The 15,902-nt window shown below is 39.1% G+C and overlaps 1 protein-coding gene across 1 annotated transcript in view; it reads right to left on the minus strand.

Annotated features, from left to right (window-relative positions):
* The window catches only part of LOC140872701 (chorismate synthase 2, chloroplastic-like), a 41,121-nt gene extending 27,167 nt beyond the window's left edge, over nt 1–13,954 (minus strand). The window contains exon 1 of the mRNA XM_073275571.1: nt 13,678–13,954. Coding sequence (XP_073131672.1) covers nt 13,678–13,954 — 277 coding nt within the window. The remainder of the gene's footprint in view (nt 1–13,677) is intronic.
* Nucleotides 13,955–15,902: the final 1,948 nt, after the last annotated feature.

Consider the following 15,902-nt stretch of genomic DNA (forward strand, 5'->3'; position numbering starts at 1 on the left):
GAGCTTTGCCATTCCATAACTCGTATGGTGTTTTGTCCACTGCTTTAGTGTGGACGTTGTTCAACAACAATACCGCCATTTCAAGCGCATAGCCCCAAAACGAAGGTGGAAGTTCAGTGAAGCTCATCATGGATCGAACCATGTCCAACAAAGTTCGATTACGACGCTCCGATACACCATTAAGCTGTGGTGTCATAGGAGGAGTCCACTGAGAGAGAATCTCATTCTCTTTTAGATAGTCCAAAAACTCGGTACTTAAGTATTCTCCACCTCGATCCGATCGAAGTGCTTTAATACTTTTACCTAGCTTGTTTTCTACTTCAGCCTTGAATTCTTTGAACTTTTCAAATGCTTCAGACTTATATTTCATTAAATATAAATACCCATACCTTGAATAATCGTCAGTAAAGGTAATGAAGTAGGTGTGGCCATATTGAGTCCCAACTCTAAATGGTCCACAAACATCTGTATGGATCAAATCCAACAGATTTTGACTACGCTCAGGTTTCCCCTTAAAAGGAGATTTAGTCATTTTTCCTTTTAGGCAGGATTCACAAGTAGGTAGAGAGTTAATATCAGACATATCAAACATGCCCTCTCCCACTAGCTTGTTCATCCTCCTTGAGGAAATATGACCTAGTCTAGCGTGCCAAAGGTTTGCTGGGTTTTGACTATCGATTTTCCTTTTGTTTGTTGTCTCCGGTTTATCAATATAATTTATTGGAACGTCTTTTAGTTTTAAGTTGTATAGATCGTTTTCAAGTTGTCCATTTCCAATCAAACATTCATTCTTGTAAATATTGCAAATCCCATTCACAAAATTGCAAGAATAACCATCTCTATCTAGCATAGAAACAGAAATAATGTTTTTAATTAAATCCGGAACAAATAAAACATCTCTTAAAAATAACTTAAAACCGTTCTGCAAAATTAAACAAACATCTCCAATGGCTGTAGCTTCAACTCTGGAACCATTCCCGAGCCTCAGCTGGGTCTCACCCATTCTAAGCCTGCGACTTCTTGTCATCACCTGCAAATCATTGCAAATGTGAGATCCACATCCGGTATCCAATACCCAAGAAGTAGTATTAAGTGAAATGTTTATTTCAATATAGAACATACCCTTTGCAGTTCCCAACTGCTCTAGATATTCCTTGCAGTTGCGCTTCCAATGACCGGGCTTCTTGCAGTAATGGCAAACATCCTTGGATTTTGCATTGTTTGAAGCCTTTGTCTTGTGCTTCTTCTCGGGCTCGACTTTCTTGGGTGGGGCAGAACGTTTCTTGCCCTTCATACTTGGCCCCTTCTTTGCAGAAGATGAGGAGCCCACCAAGAAAGCTGGCTTATCCTTCTTAAGTGTGGATTCATATGTCACAAGCATATTGACCATCTCTTCAAGGGTGGCCTCTATCTTGTTCATATTAAAATTTACCACAAATCCGTCAAACGAAGAAGGAAGAGACAGAAGCAGTAAATCCACGTTGAGTTCATGCTCCAACACCAAATCAAGGGTCGCTAACTTTTGTATGAGCCAAATCACTCGTACCCCATGATCACGGACCGAAGTCCCTTCACGCATGCGACACGTCATTAGCTCCTTAACAGTAGAGAACCTTTCAGCCCTTGATTGAGCCCCAAAAAGTTCCTTGAGTTGAGCGTGAATGTCAGCAGCATTCACGGTGTCCTCAAATCGCCTCTGGAGTTCATCAGACATCGAGGCTTGCATATAGCATTTGGTCTTGATGTCATGGTCCCACCATGTATCAAGTTTGGCCAATTCCTCCGGACTTACGTCAGCTGGTGCTTCCTTCGGAGGTGATTTCTCTAACACGTAGAGCATCTTCTCCGAAGTCAAGACAATCTTCAACTTCCGGAACCATTCCGTATAGTTTGCGCCAGTTAACTTGTTTTGTTCGAGGATCGAGAATAATGGATTACGCGAATTCATTGTATGAAATACTGAAAAGAAAAACAGACATATATCAATGATTGTTTAAGCAATTTACTAAGACATAAAATAGGCGAATTTAATTTTATGAATCTCACTCCCACTATTTTAACGATTTCACTACCCTCTAGTGAAAACGGAAAACTTTTTTCTTAGTGAGAACATGGAGTCCAATTGACAAACTTATGGTCCCGAATAATATCAGCCAACCATAATTCTCAAAAGGTAGAGCCCAATTGCTTCCAAATCAACCCCCATGTTTTTACCTCATGTCCAATAAGGGCCCAATAATATGATGCCGTTTAAAGTGACATGTCAAGATGACCCATCAATATTAAGTTGTGATGGACGGTCGCCATGTGGATCCCCCAATAATATGAGCCGATCCCATGGGAGTTCCACCCAACTTACAACATGTGTCGATCCAATGTACAGCTTTCCGACGGACGGGCCCCCCCAATAATATGAGCCGGACCGTATCCGCGGGTAGCATCACATACATTGACTGTTGATGGAAGGTAGGAACATTTAAACAAATTTAAATTTCCTTTATTTATCTTGATATCAATTTTAAATCATATTTAAAATGAGGGATTTTTAATTATAAAAATTTGTCTCATCAATTTTTCAAATTATTGCATGCTTGCCGGATTCACGCAATTATGTCTAAAACATGCATACAATCATAATATCATATATTATATAGGATGATCGATTCCATTTCTAATTGACCCGTGGTTGCCAATCACGAGTCTTAGTCCAATCCTAGGTAATATGCAGTATGCAATGCAATCCTATTACATTAGCTTCCAATTTACATTTCTTCGTCTTTATTGTTTGCTGGGCCCACCATCTTCAAATCTTGATCTCCCACTAAATCTAATGTATTTACAATAAATAACAATGACAAGTAGGGGATACATTTTTAGGGGTGGGAACGGGCCATAAACCAAGCCCACTTTTATTACATATGACATTCATACTGGGCCATAAACCAGGCCCATTAATAAAACCAACAACAATAAAAACAAATGTAAATTCCTAACATACACCTACAAAATTGGTCATGGCAATCGATCATCCTTATCCAATAACATTTAATTCAAAATTAATTTATTAGATAACATGCAGTGGCAATTCAAATTTAAACAGGATAAAATCATATTTTATATATAAAATCTCATTTTACATATAAAATCATATTTTATCTCTTTATCAAATAAAATCATATTTTATCTACAAAATCCAATTTTATGGATAAAATCATATTTTACTCAATATATTCATAAGATCAAATCTTATCATCAATTGTACCAAAAATAATTGATTTCAAAATTCAATTTAAGGATAAAATATTAAAATTTTCCAAAAATTCAAATTTATCCAAAAATCAATTTTAAAGTTTACGGACTCGAACAATTCGATCCGAAATCTCGTGAACCAATCAAAAACAATTTTTGACCGGACCAAAAATAAAATTTTAACACATTAAAATTAATTTTAAATAAAAAAATTTAATTTTTTTCCCGCGGGCCGCCCGGGACACTCCCGGGCCGGCCCGCACCCGTGGGCGCGGGCCGGGGCAGCCCGGCTGCCCCTTTAGGGCAGCAACAGTTGCTGCCCTGGCGGCGCCGTGCGCTGCCCTGGGCGGCGCCGAGCGTCGCCCCTGGGCGGCGCCGTGCGCCGCCCTGGGCAGCGCCGAGCGCTGCCCTGGCGGCGCTGAGCGTCGCCCCTGGGCGACGCCGTGCGCCGCCGTGGGCGACGCCGTGCGCCGCCGTGGGCGGCGCCGTGCGCCCCCTTTGGGCGGCGCCGTGCGCCGCCCGGGGCAGCAACAATTGCTGCCCCACCGGGCAGCGATCCAATCGCTGCCCGGGTTTTGCCCCGAAAATTTTTTTTTTTTATTTAAAAATATTTATTTTGTTTCAAAAACCGAGACTCAAAAATTTTTGTACAATCGATTAATTTAATCGTTTGATCTGAGCAACCTGGCTCTGATACCACTGTTGGAAAACGCGGCTCTCTGATCAATCACGATTGATACCCGGTGCAGCGGAAGTTTAAAAATTTTATCATGGAACAATTCCATGGTGTGGGTATCAACCGTTCAACGATTAAATTATTGTGTGTGTAAAATTCAAATAACAATTAATTAAATTTACCTTCAATCTCGAAGCGAGATTAATGGACACCACACAGATTTCTCTGCGCTTCTTGTATCTCCCAGGAACTGATGAACTCCTTCAATCAGGTCCACGAATGAGGTTTAAATCCCTCTGACAGATTGCACTAGAAAATCTGTCAGAAGTTTTCTGCGAAGAGATTAAACGAATCTGATTCGTTATTCCTGACTGCGATTCAAAATCACAGACCGAAATTTTCTCACGCAGAGAAGGGAGGGGGCGGCCGAATACTGAGAGAGGGAGACTAGGGTTTTCGATTTTTTTCCTCTCAAATTATGACCTGTTGTGTGTAATTTCTGTACTGCAATAACTTATTTATAATGCAGGCCACTAACACCTTAGGGCCCATTAGTCATAAGTTGAGGCCCGACAAGCAAAGCCCACACGTTCAGAAATTAATATAAAATTCATCGTGACTCCGATTGATAAACCGATTTTACCAATGTGCACAGAAACCATTTCTGCACATTTTATAGTCAAGATAAATTTTCCTGAATCCGAATTCAGTGGTTTCCAAAAATGTACATCCCTATGTCATTTTAGGAAATCCTACTCCCTTACTCTTATTTAAGAAGTCCAACTTCTTTATTCATTAAATTTAACTCTTTAAATTTAACTATCTCAACGGGGATTAAAACTCCATTACACTGTGTGACCCTCAATGGTTCAGGGATACAGCTAGTCGTGGGCTCACAACTCCTTGTGACTCGGAACAACGATTTCCGACTTGCCCAACGAATCATGGTAAAGCGCCTAGCAACATCGCCCCATGATTCCCTAGGTATCACTGATAGTGCCTACAAGAACCAGTAGATTTTGGTTAGCGTACAGTACGGTCCCTTCATCCATATATCCCGATCGAATCAACAACCATTGGTATATCGAGAGTCGCTCAAGATTCGATAACTATACAATACATCTTGAAGATCCAATTAGTGACATCGCATGTGCTACTAAGAAACCATTTCTTAAATCACATCAAGTACTCTGGCCAGAGATTCGTCACACTAATATCTCCTCAGATCGCATAGGATATCCACACTCGCAAGTATGTGGTGAATCCTTGACAACAATGCATCGACTCCTATATGTGTTGTAACTGTACCCAATCCCGACACCTGATGACCCCCATAGAGTCGGTAAACGAGTCAAAGCACAGTACTAGCATACAGAGTCTCCATGATGTTTCAAGTAGTAAGGACTAATGGTGTACAACCAAAACCGCGGACTTTATCCACTCGATAAGTGATAACCACTTGGAAAGTCCGGATAGGGTAGTTCGATTATTCATCCTATGAATATCCATTTGCATGCTTCGAACATCTCCATGTTCCCTACCAATGAAACGTGGTACTCCGCATCGCAAATGCTAGTCTCACACTCGAGCGATCCTTATCCTTATTCTCGGACGGCTCAATCGACTAGGAACAGTTTAGAATATACAGTGACTATAAGATGTATTTCATGATAGACATCCCCATGTTCTACCACATCTTACATACACTATAGTATATTCAAGGTCTTTATCAAAACAACAATAGTATATCACAATATAACAATATGAAGAAAGATAAAGTCATTGCCATTAATAAAAGTGTAAATTTACATTAAACAAAAGATTGTTTGTACAAAGAGTCATCAAAGCCCATAGCCACAAGTTGGCTCACTGGGCACCCACTCTTTCATACGATAAGTGTATCTAATTTGATTGAAGTTTTTTGTATTTTGGGGTATGTATTTGAGACAGATAGAAGGCCGATGAGAGTATATGCGATCAGTGCTGAGCCAGAATTGCTAATTCGTATCAAAGAAGCACAGAAAGCTGATCAGAATATACAAAAATCGATTGAAATGATCCGATCAGGACATCAGTCTGATTACAAGGTTAGTGACGATGATATCTTGTATGTGAATGACCGAATAGTTGTTCCCAATATTGCAGATTTGAGACGGAATATTTTGAAAGAAGCTCATTGCAGTCGCTATAGTGTTCACCCTAGAGGCAGAAAGATGTACAACGACTTGAAGAGTCAGTACTGGTGGAAACAAATGAAGTCTGATGTGACTGAATTTGTATCTAAATGTTTGAATTGCCAACAGGTGAAGGCTGAAAGAAAGAAACCGGGTGGCTTATTACAGAGTTTATCGATTCCTGAATGAAATGGGATCACATTTCCATGGACTTTGTAACGAAGTTACCACGATCATCTCGAGGATGCGATGCTGTTTGGGTGATCATCGACAGATTGACGAAATCTGCGTGCTTTATTCCTTACCGAATGACTTATCGTCATGATCAAATGACAGATCTCTATATTCGAGAAGTGGTAAGACTACATGGTGTGCCAAAGTCGATTGTATCTGATCGAGATCCGAGGTTTACTTCGCACTTTTGGCATAGCCTACAGGAAGCGCTAGGTACACGTTTACATTTGAGTACTGCTTATCATCCTCAAACTGATGGTCAATCTGAACAAACTATTCAAACGCTTGAGGATATGCTCAGAGCTGTAGTACTTGATTTTGGTGTTACATGGCAAAATTCTATACCACTTGTGGAATTTTCTTATAACAACAGTTATCAGACGAGTATAGAGATGGCACCATTCGAAGCCTTATATGGGAATAAGTGTCGATCGCCTTTGTATTGGGATGATGTTTCTGAGGTACCTGAGTTAGAGTGAGATATGATCAGATAGATGACTGAGAAAGTGAAATTGATACAGCAGAGAATGAGAACAGCGCAGCATAGACAGACGAGATATGCAAATGTACGTCGACGGCCATTATATTTTGATCAGGGGGATAAAGTGTTTCTGAAGATTTCACCGTTCAGGGGAATAGTTCGATTTGGCAAACAAGGAAAATTATCTCCGAGGTATATTGGGCCGTATGAGATTCTCAAGAAGATAGGCAATCTTGCTTATCGACTCGCTCTTCCTATGTCTTTATCTGGAATACATGACGTCTTTCATGTATCGATGTTGAGAAAGTACATATCTGATGCATCTCATGTGATTCGCTCCGATGAAGCTGAGTTGGATGACACTCTTAGCTATTTCGAGCAACCTATTCAGATTCTTGATAGGAAGACAAAACAACTCCGATCGAAGACCATTCCATTGGTGAAGATTCAATGGAGTCGGCACGGAGTTGAAGAAGCGACGTGGGAAGTTGAAGATGATATGAAGCAACGATTTCCTTATCTATTCCACTGATGTGAGTTCTTATTCAGTTTTCAGTTATTATTTATTCTTATGAGCATGCAGTCTGTATATCTATACTGTTTATGAATTCGAGGACAAACTCATGTCTTAGTGGGGGAGAAATGTAAGGCCCGAGATTAATTAGAAATTAATCCGAATTTAATTTGATTTTAATCCGAGTATATTTAATTTGGGAATATTTAGAATTTTGATTTAAATTCTAATATTCTTAAATTATTTAGGATTGGAATTGAATTAAAATAAGGGCTGAGGACCAAATTGCAATTATTGAAGAGTTGAGGGACTAAATTGCAATTTGTATATAACTTATCAGATTTTTATTAGCTTACTCAGCATGAAACGTGTATCTTCTTTCCGAAATCAGAATTTTGAAGCAGAGAGCCGAGTTCTTCTTCATTTCTTTTGAAAGTTTGATATTCAAATTGTCGTAACTTTTGTTCTGGTTATCCGATTTTGATTCCGTAAATTGTTCTGGAATCCTTACGATGAGGGATTCGATCTCGTGTAAGTTTTATGATGTTTTATATAGGTTTCAGAATCAGTTATGGAGCAGATATCAGATTTTGAGTTCTTGATTATGTTTATCAACGTATATGCGATTCTATGTCGAAACCGGATTGAGAAGTTTGTATTACATGTATCCAATCTTGATTCCAGCATGTTAATCAATTTTTATAGCTATTGAGATGAGGATTTGAATGATTTATCAGCTGGTTATTGACTTGAATATACGTATGATTGGGTTTTGAAGTTAGAAATGGTTTCGGGATTACGTCGGTTACCGATTTTGAATCGCTACGTCGTTTGATCGAGTTTTGGAACTGTTTTGATAGCCGATATTTGAGTTGAAGTTGTTGTTGAGATGTTTTGAATGTTATAGTATTTTTCTTATTCAGTTTCAGTGGAGTTTGAAGGCTAAACGACACAAGACGCCGACTTGAACTAATGAAGAAAGAGTTGCGGTTTGAAATGCGATTGATTGATGAATTTTTGATGGTTTTGACTCATTTATGAAATGATAGATTGATATGGAGTTTGATATATGTATTTTGATTATATCTTACAGATTTGAAGAGTTCAGAACCTCAATAAAAGAAGGTATAATGACGACATCGCGAAGTAGGGACTTTGAAACTCAAGAACGACTAATCTTGAGTTGACCCGCAAAAACCACATACTTGTTTATGTTTTTGATTTGATTGTGATGTTGTCGATCCATCTCAGGTAGTGGATCTTTATATTCGAGTTGATATGATGCTATATTGAATCGATTCTATGCCAAGGTTGCGGTTAACCTTATTTACGAGTTGTTTACGAACTCGTTAGATGGATATCCATGTCAAGATCGTTTACGAATCTTGATGGCACGAAGTTATATGAATCAATTCTTATTCAATGCGTTAATTTACTCTATTTGTTGAGTCGAGTTTTAAATAGAGTCGATATGATTTATTTAACGCCTTTTATATGTTGGTTATACTGAGAATGTTTTCTCATCGGAGTTTATCCGGCTGTTGTCTTGTTTTGTATGTGTGCATGACAACAGATGGGGCAGCATCTGGTCATCGACGTCATTGACAGCTGGGAGAGAGTCTAGCACGTGAGGACTCGGGTTGTAGATGATGTCTTGAACTTTAGAAGCAAGGAACCTTGGTCTAGTTTGTTTTGGGACTACATGTATGAAGTATGAAATAATTGATGTCGTTTACCGATCTTTAGCGACTTGTTGATGTAATGAAATGCATGTATTGATGTTCAAGATGTCAATTATGTATGTATGCATATTTCCAGATTTTATAGCATGTGTAGAATCCATGTTGTTGAAGATTTATGCTTTGAACCAAGCCTTGACAGCAAAAACTCTTCTGCAGAATTTCTGGAATTTGGAGGCCGCTCGATCCGCAGAAGTTGACGGATCGAGCGAGCCTTGTAAATTGCAAATAGAGGATTTGAGTTTTTGGCTCGCTCGATCCGCAGAAGTTGACGGATCGAGCGAGGCCAAATTATATTTCCATCCGAGAGCTGAGCAATTGTGCTCGCTCGATCGGGTGTTTTTCACCGATCGAGCGAGACACTGAATTTTAAAAAAAAAAAAAAATTTACTTGGCTCTTGCTTTATTCATTTGATGTTTAATGAATGTTATTTGTTTAGTAATTGCCCTAAATGAGATTAGCAACCCGAGTTTCCCACAACTAGCCTAGAGGTACGTACACATTGATTGAGATTGCCAGCGAGTATACATGTTTATATGTTGCATTTATTTGGCATTATTATATGGCATGAGATATGATTTACCGTTTTCTTTATTCATATGACATGTGCATATACACGTTGAGCCTATACCTTGTTATACCTGACTATAGAGCCGCTCAACTCTATATTCGATAGTCTGTCACTGAGAGTACCGCGACGATGGGGACATTTATGTCTGACTACTCTGGTGTACTTGACGAGTGTGGTTGCACCCAGAGGTTGATCCATGCGGTGGCAGCACTCATGTGGCGCCTGTACTGAGCATGACTTTTCAGATGACCCTTTACCAGTCATCATGTTGCATGCATCATATTTATACGTGTACTCATGTTTATGTACTGGGCGTTAGCGCTCACGTCCTAGTTGTTATTTTGGACACCCTATTCCCTGGGGCAGGTTGCAGGATGGACGGAGCTGGTGGTTCAAGGCAGGATTAGGGAGCAGGCCTTGAGGAGTTAGTTATACAGCAGGATTCGATATAGCTGTATAATGTTTACTTTCAAGTATTTCGATATGGTTGTATCACTACTGATGAATAAGCTTGACACTTTTATACTAAGATGATATGTAATTTATGGTTATGTTTCCGCACGTTTTACTATGTTAAGTTATTTTGCTGTATTAAGTTTAATGCATGCTATTAGTTGCCAGTTAGTAGGTGATACCATGCAGGGTCACTACATTTTTGGTATCAGAGCATGCTTAGATTTTGGGATTAGTACTTGGGATTTAGAATTAGTTTTGAGTAATTCTTGCGCATTTGAGATTTTAATGTGCAATTCATTTCAGGATATGGCTGACGAGAGTCACGGTAGTGTTGGCCAGGGAGGTGTTCATCATCATCGTCATCACCGCCATCATGATGATCAACATCGTCATCATGAGGGTATACGTCGCTACTCTATCAATAAATTTATGCAAGTAGGACCGAAATCTTTGGTGGGAGGCGAGAATCCTGAACAAGCAAGAAGTTGGATGTAACCCAGTTCGGAGGCTCCGAACTCCGACGGATTTTTGGCTATAAATAGGGCTCTTTGGAGTCATAATTTGAAATACGAATTCCTGAGGTTCCTTCTTCAGTTATATAGTATGAGTTATACACTTGAGGGCCCTATCGGTTATAATAGAGGTTCTGGAATAACCAAGGAGTGGTTATAGTCATCCGGGACTTACGACTTCAAAGGGCTATCGACGGACGAAGGTATGGTCCGGGAATCTATTTAAGTTTTGGGAGTACTTATTAGCTTAGTTAAGGCTTATAGAATTTATGTAGTGATACGGTGAACTTTTGAATATAGGCTTGGAACCTAAGATCCTACTATACTTGAACTAGCCTAGAGATACGTACACATTGATTGAGATTGCCAGCGAGTATACATGTTTATATGTTGCATTTATTTGGCATTATTATATGGCATGAGATATGATTTACCGTTTTCTTTATTCATATGTCATGTGCATATACACGTTGAGTCTATACCTTGTTATACCTGACTATAGAGTCGCTCAGCTCTATATTCGATAGTCTGTCACTGAGAGTACCGCGACGGCGAGGACATTTATGTCTGACTACTCTGGTGTACTTGACGAGTGTGGTTGCACCCAGAGGTTGATCCGTGCAGTGGCAGCACTCATGTGGCGCCTGTACTGAGCATAAATTTTCAGATGACCCTTTACCAGTCATCATATTGCATGCATCATATTTATACGTGTACTCATATTTATGTACTGGGTGTTAGCGCTCACATACTAGTTGTTATCTTGGACACCCTATTCCATGGGGCAGGTCGCAAGATAGACGGAGCTGGTGGTTCAAGGCAGGATTAGGGAGCAGGCCTTGAGGAGTTAGTTATACAGCAGGATTCGATATAGCTGTATAATGTTTACTTTTAAGTATTTCGATATGGTTGCATCACTACTGATGAATAAGCTTGACACTTTTATACTAAGCTGATATGTAATTTATGGTTATGTTTCCGCACGTTTTACTCTGTTAAGTTATTTTGTTGTATTAAGTTTAATGCATGCTATTAGTTTTCAGTTAGTAGGTAATACCATGCAGGATCACTACAGTTAAGGCCCTGAAGGAACAGATTATACTTCATCTTGGAGCTGTCGGCAATCTCCGGGCAATAGGATAGAAGATCAAAGAACTTCTGCTGGTACTCGTCAATAGACAGGTCACCTGCCTTCGCCTGACGGAGTGCAGGAGGAAAATACAGCTTCTGAAAAGGTGTGCGAAACTCAGCCCAAGTAGCAACCCCTCTCGCCGTGACGAACGGTGCAGAAGTGAACCTCCACCACTTTCGGGCTCGCCCTTCCAGAAGATATCCCAGCGTCTCCATCTTCTGCTCCTCAGTGCAACGGAACGTCTGAAAAGTCATCTCCATGCGGTCTAACCAGTTCTCCGCATCCTCCGGAGACTCTCCTCTAACCAAGGGCTTAGGACCCATCGGAAGAAATCGGCGTACACTAAAACGCTGATCATCATGGCGACGATGATGGCGCTCACGACGACGCTCTCAGTCATCGTCTCCCCAGCGTCCACCTACACTGCCATGGCTGCTCTGATCATCACGATCTGCCATCTACACAAATTACCTCACGGTTATCTTATGCAGAATCTAAATCCCAAGAAAACTATGCATGCTCTGATACCATAAATGTAGTGACCCTTACTCGGATCACCTACTAAACAGAACTTAGGCATGCAATTAACTTAATCAAAACAGTAATCAAAATTAAGCTGCGGAAACCATAGACATTATACAATCCCAAGTAAAGGAATCTGTAAATACCCAAATATAATATAACCAAATCGAATAGTTGTATCAATCCAATAACAACAGAATAAAACCTAGGCGAAACTCCAGCTGTCCAACCATTGCCTAGCCCCTCTTGGATCCATCCGCCTCATCCAATCGCAAACTTGCCCCATGGAATAGGGTGTCCAAAACCACAGAGTACGAGACGTGAGCATAAAACGCTTAGTATGAGAGTATGAGTATACATGCATGCAAAGTGAACTCCCTATAACTCGAGGTCAAGGATCAGATACAAAGACAGACCGGGCCCTGGTATGTAGCACGCTGTACCGTCGCTTTAGGAGGTGGCTCCCATACCATAATACCAGTGGATTTACCGGACCCGAAGCCATGGAAGTCCATCCACTAACAGGATAAGGTACAACCCTACTAATAGACATTTCGAAGGAGATAGCTCAGTATGCAAATGAATGCAGCATAAATCAATGACATATAAACCATGCAGTCACATAATACATGCATACTCAGTCAGGATATCTCGAACAGTACTTTCGTACCTCAAATCAGTGCAAGCTCTACCAACTCTAGGTCCACGCCTATAGTCTGCTCTACACTGCCAAATGATACTACTATCATTAAAGTACCCTAAAAGCCTTAACTAAGCTATTGCATACTCCTAAATATTTTTAGAAAGCAAAAGCTATACCTTCGTCCGTAGTTAGCCCTTTGATGTCGATGCCTCCAAAACTTGGGCACAACTCCGCTGCGACTACCGAACGTCTCGACGACCACCGGGTCAAGCCTAGGAAGGCTAAAATGACTCGAATATGACTAGAATGGAAAGGGAAACTCGGAATTGGCAATTGAAAGTGAAGCCTCGGCCTTCTATTTATAGACAACGATCGGAGCCTCCGTTCCTTGATCGGAACTTCCGATCTTTGATCGGAACGTCCGATCCTGCCATCGGAGCTTTTGAACATCGTTATCTGCCATGTGTCAAAATATCAGTGGTTGACTTTGGATAGGGGTGATCGGAGCTTCCGATCCTGATCGGAGCTTTCGATCCTGCCACACGTCATGCCTGACGTAATTCAATCGGAGCTTCCGATCGCTCATCGGAGCTTCCGATCCTGTTCGGAGCTTCCGATCGCGCCTTCGGAGCTTCCGATCTATCCGATACCCAATTTGTTTAATTAGCGTTGATTAATACCTTAATCACTGATTTCGGGTACGGGCTACTACACCGAGCCTTCACAATGGGTTTGAAGTTTCTCCCAAGCATCCCTAGCACAAGTTCAAGTACCAATTAGATTAAACATGTTTATATCAACTGAAGTGAACATAGCATTAAGAGCTTTAGCATTATAAATAGCCGCAGTATTCTCATCGGTTGTCCATTGTGATCTTGGCTTTGGTCCTGGTACATCACCATCTCTCATAGGTGGTGTCCAACCATCAAAAACACGTTGCCAAGCCCTGGACTCAATGGATTGAATGTACATGCTCATCTTTAATTTCCAAGGCCGTAATTTGTTCCATCCAAAATGTGGACGAATTGCGCTTGTGTACGGAGTGTCCATAACTAACATGTAACACAAACCAGGAACTCACTTAGTAAAATCAAATGGTGGCTCTGATGCCACATGAAATAAACGGTGTACGTGGTTGGTTATGTAAAATAGGCAATGTTGTACTTTGTGTTTTAACACTACAAACAACACAGTGCAGCGGAAATTTAAAGCGTAAATAAAACACAAGTAAATAATTTTTCCCGAGTATAAAACTCGTGCGGGTGCCTTAGGGCTAAATATTTCTCCTTCTCCTTTAGGATAAGGTCATCGTTGGGGCAACTATCTAATCCCTGGTCCAATCAATACGAAAAGTCATTAAATCTTAAATTTCTCAACAAGTCGAGAAATCAAACTTGCATACTAAATAAACAGAGTATAAAAGAAATTGGATGCAAATCCCGTAGCCTAAATTGAAGAGACAGGAAAGATCTTCAACAACACAGTTCCCACAGTGTTGTCTCTGATGTTTTCAACATGAACGGCAACACGGGGACAAGCAACAACGAAGGTTGCAAACCTTGCTTCAGATTCTTCAAATTCTTCAACAGAATTCTTCAGAGTTTGCGCAGAGTATTGTACGTCTGAAGCTTATTCATCTTGTGCGTGAAAACCCCTTTTATAGATTAGCATCCAAGTCTTGAGTATTTTCTTAGATAGAGTCATACATGAATAAGAAAACATGTTTTAGTAGGAAATAAACTCTATCAAATCTTGCAAATCAAATCTTGATAATATCGAATTATATTATATCAAATAATCACCTTATCAAGATCCGATTTAAACTTGGCAAATATATGACTTAACATAATCGTGATATACACAATATATTTACCAAACATTTGATCTTGTCTAGAAAGAAAAATCTTATATTTCCAAATAAAATAAGGGCCAAAAATATCAAAGAATAAAATTTCTTTCAGATTATTTCGACAATAAATATATATGAGAAATAATTCCACAATTAATTTATGTATGTGATGAAACCCAATTAGTTTGCCTCGGGATTTTTTCAAGATGTGAATGAGATGGAATTTATAAAAGATCGAGATTTTGAGAAAGTTTTCCAGCATGGGACAAACCATAATCAAATTGAGAAGTATCAATTATTATAAATGTTAAATCCTACCTCTAAACAAAATTCCTGAAAGAAGTGAAAACTCGGTGTTATCACACGTAGGGATGATCATTATTTCGGTTAAACCGAATTAACCGACCGAACCGAATGAATTCAAAAATTTGGTTCGGTTAATTCGAAAATTCGGTTTTAGTGTTAAGAAATTTCTGTTAAATCGGTTAATTCGGTTTGGTTTTTGGTTTTCGTCTTCGGTTAAATCGGTTAATTCGGTTAACCGAATTATAAATACTTAAATTTTGAATTTTTTTTATTAGGCTTTATATATAATTTATAATATTTTTTAATGGGTTTGTATTTAATATTGTAACTATTTTTTGTTATTATAATTTTTTAAAGCTTAATGTGTTTTATTATGATAAAAATATCATATTTCAATCATTAAGTTTATAAATTTTTTTATTTTTTTATTTTATTTTGTAAAAATTTTGGTTAATTCGGCGACCAACCGAATTAACCGATTTTAATTCGGTTCGTTTAAATCGGTTTAAGCATAAATTCAGTTCGATTCAGTTCGATTAGCCTAAAAATAATTCGGTTTCGGTTAATTCGGTTCGGTTTTTGACCGAATTAACCGAATGTTCACCCCTAATCACACGTGATAGGCTATTGGTGATGAATTGCAGCTCGATCATCATTAATTCTCAAGTGTGCCAATATTTCAGAGTTCTTTAACCAATATATAAATATTAACAAACAAATTAAAAATATATGTTCCGTTTGGATATTTTTTAATAAAATATTTTTTAAAAAAAAATGTTTTTTTTTCGTTTGGATATTTTTTTAAAAAAATGTTTTTTTAAAAAAAATTATAAAATATTTTAA

The sequence above is a fragment of the Henckelia pumila genome, unplaced genomic scaffold, assembly GCF_033568475.1.
Source record: "Henckelia pumila isolate YLH828 unplaced genomic scaffold, ASM3356847v2 CTG_472, whole genome shotgun sequence".
NCBI lineage: Eukaryota > Viridiplantae > Streptophyta > Magnoliopsida > Lamiales > Gesneriaceae > Henckelia > Henckelia pumila.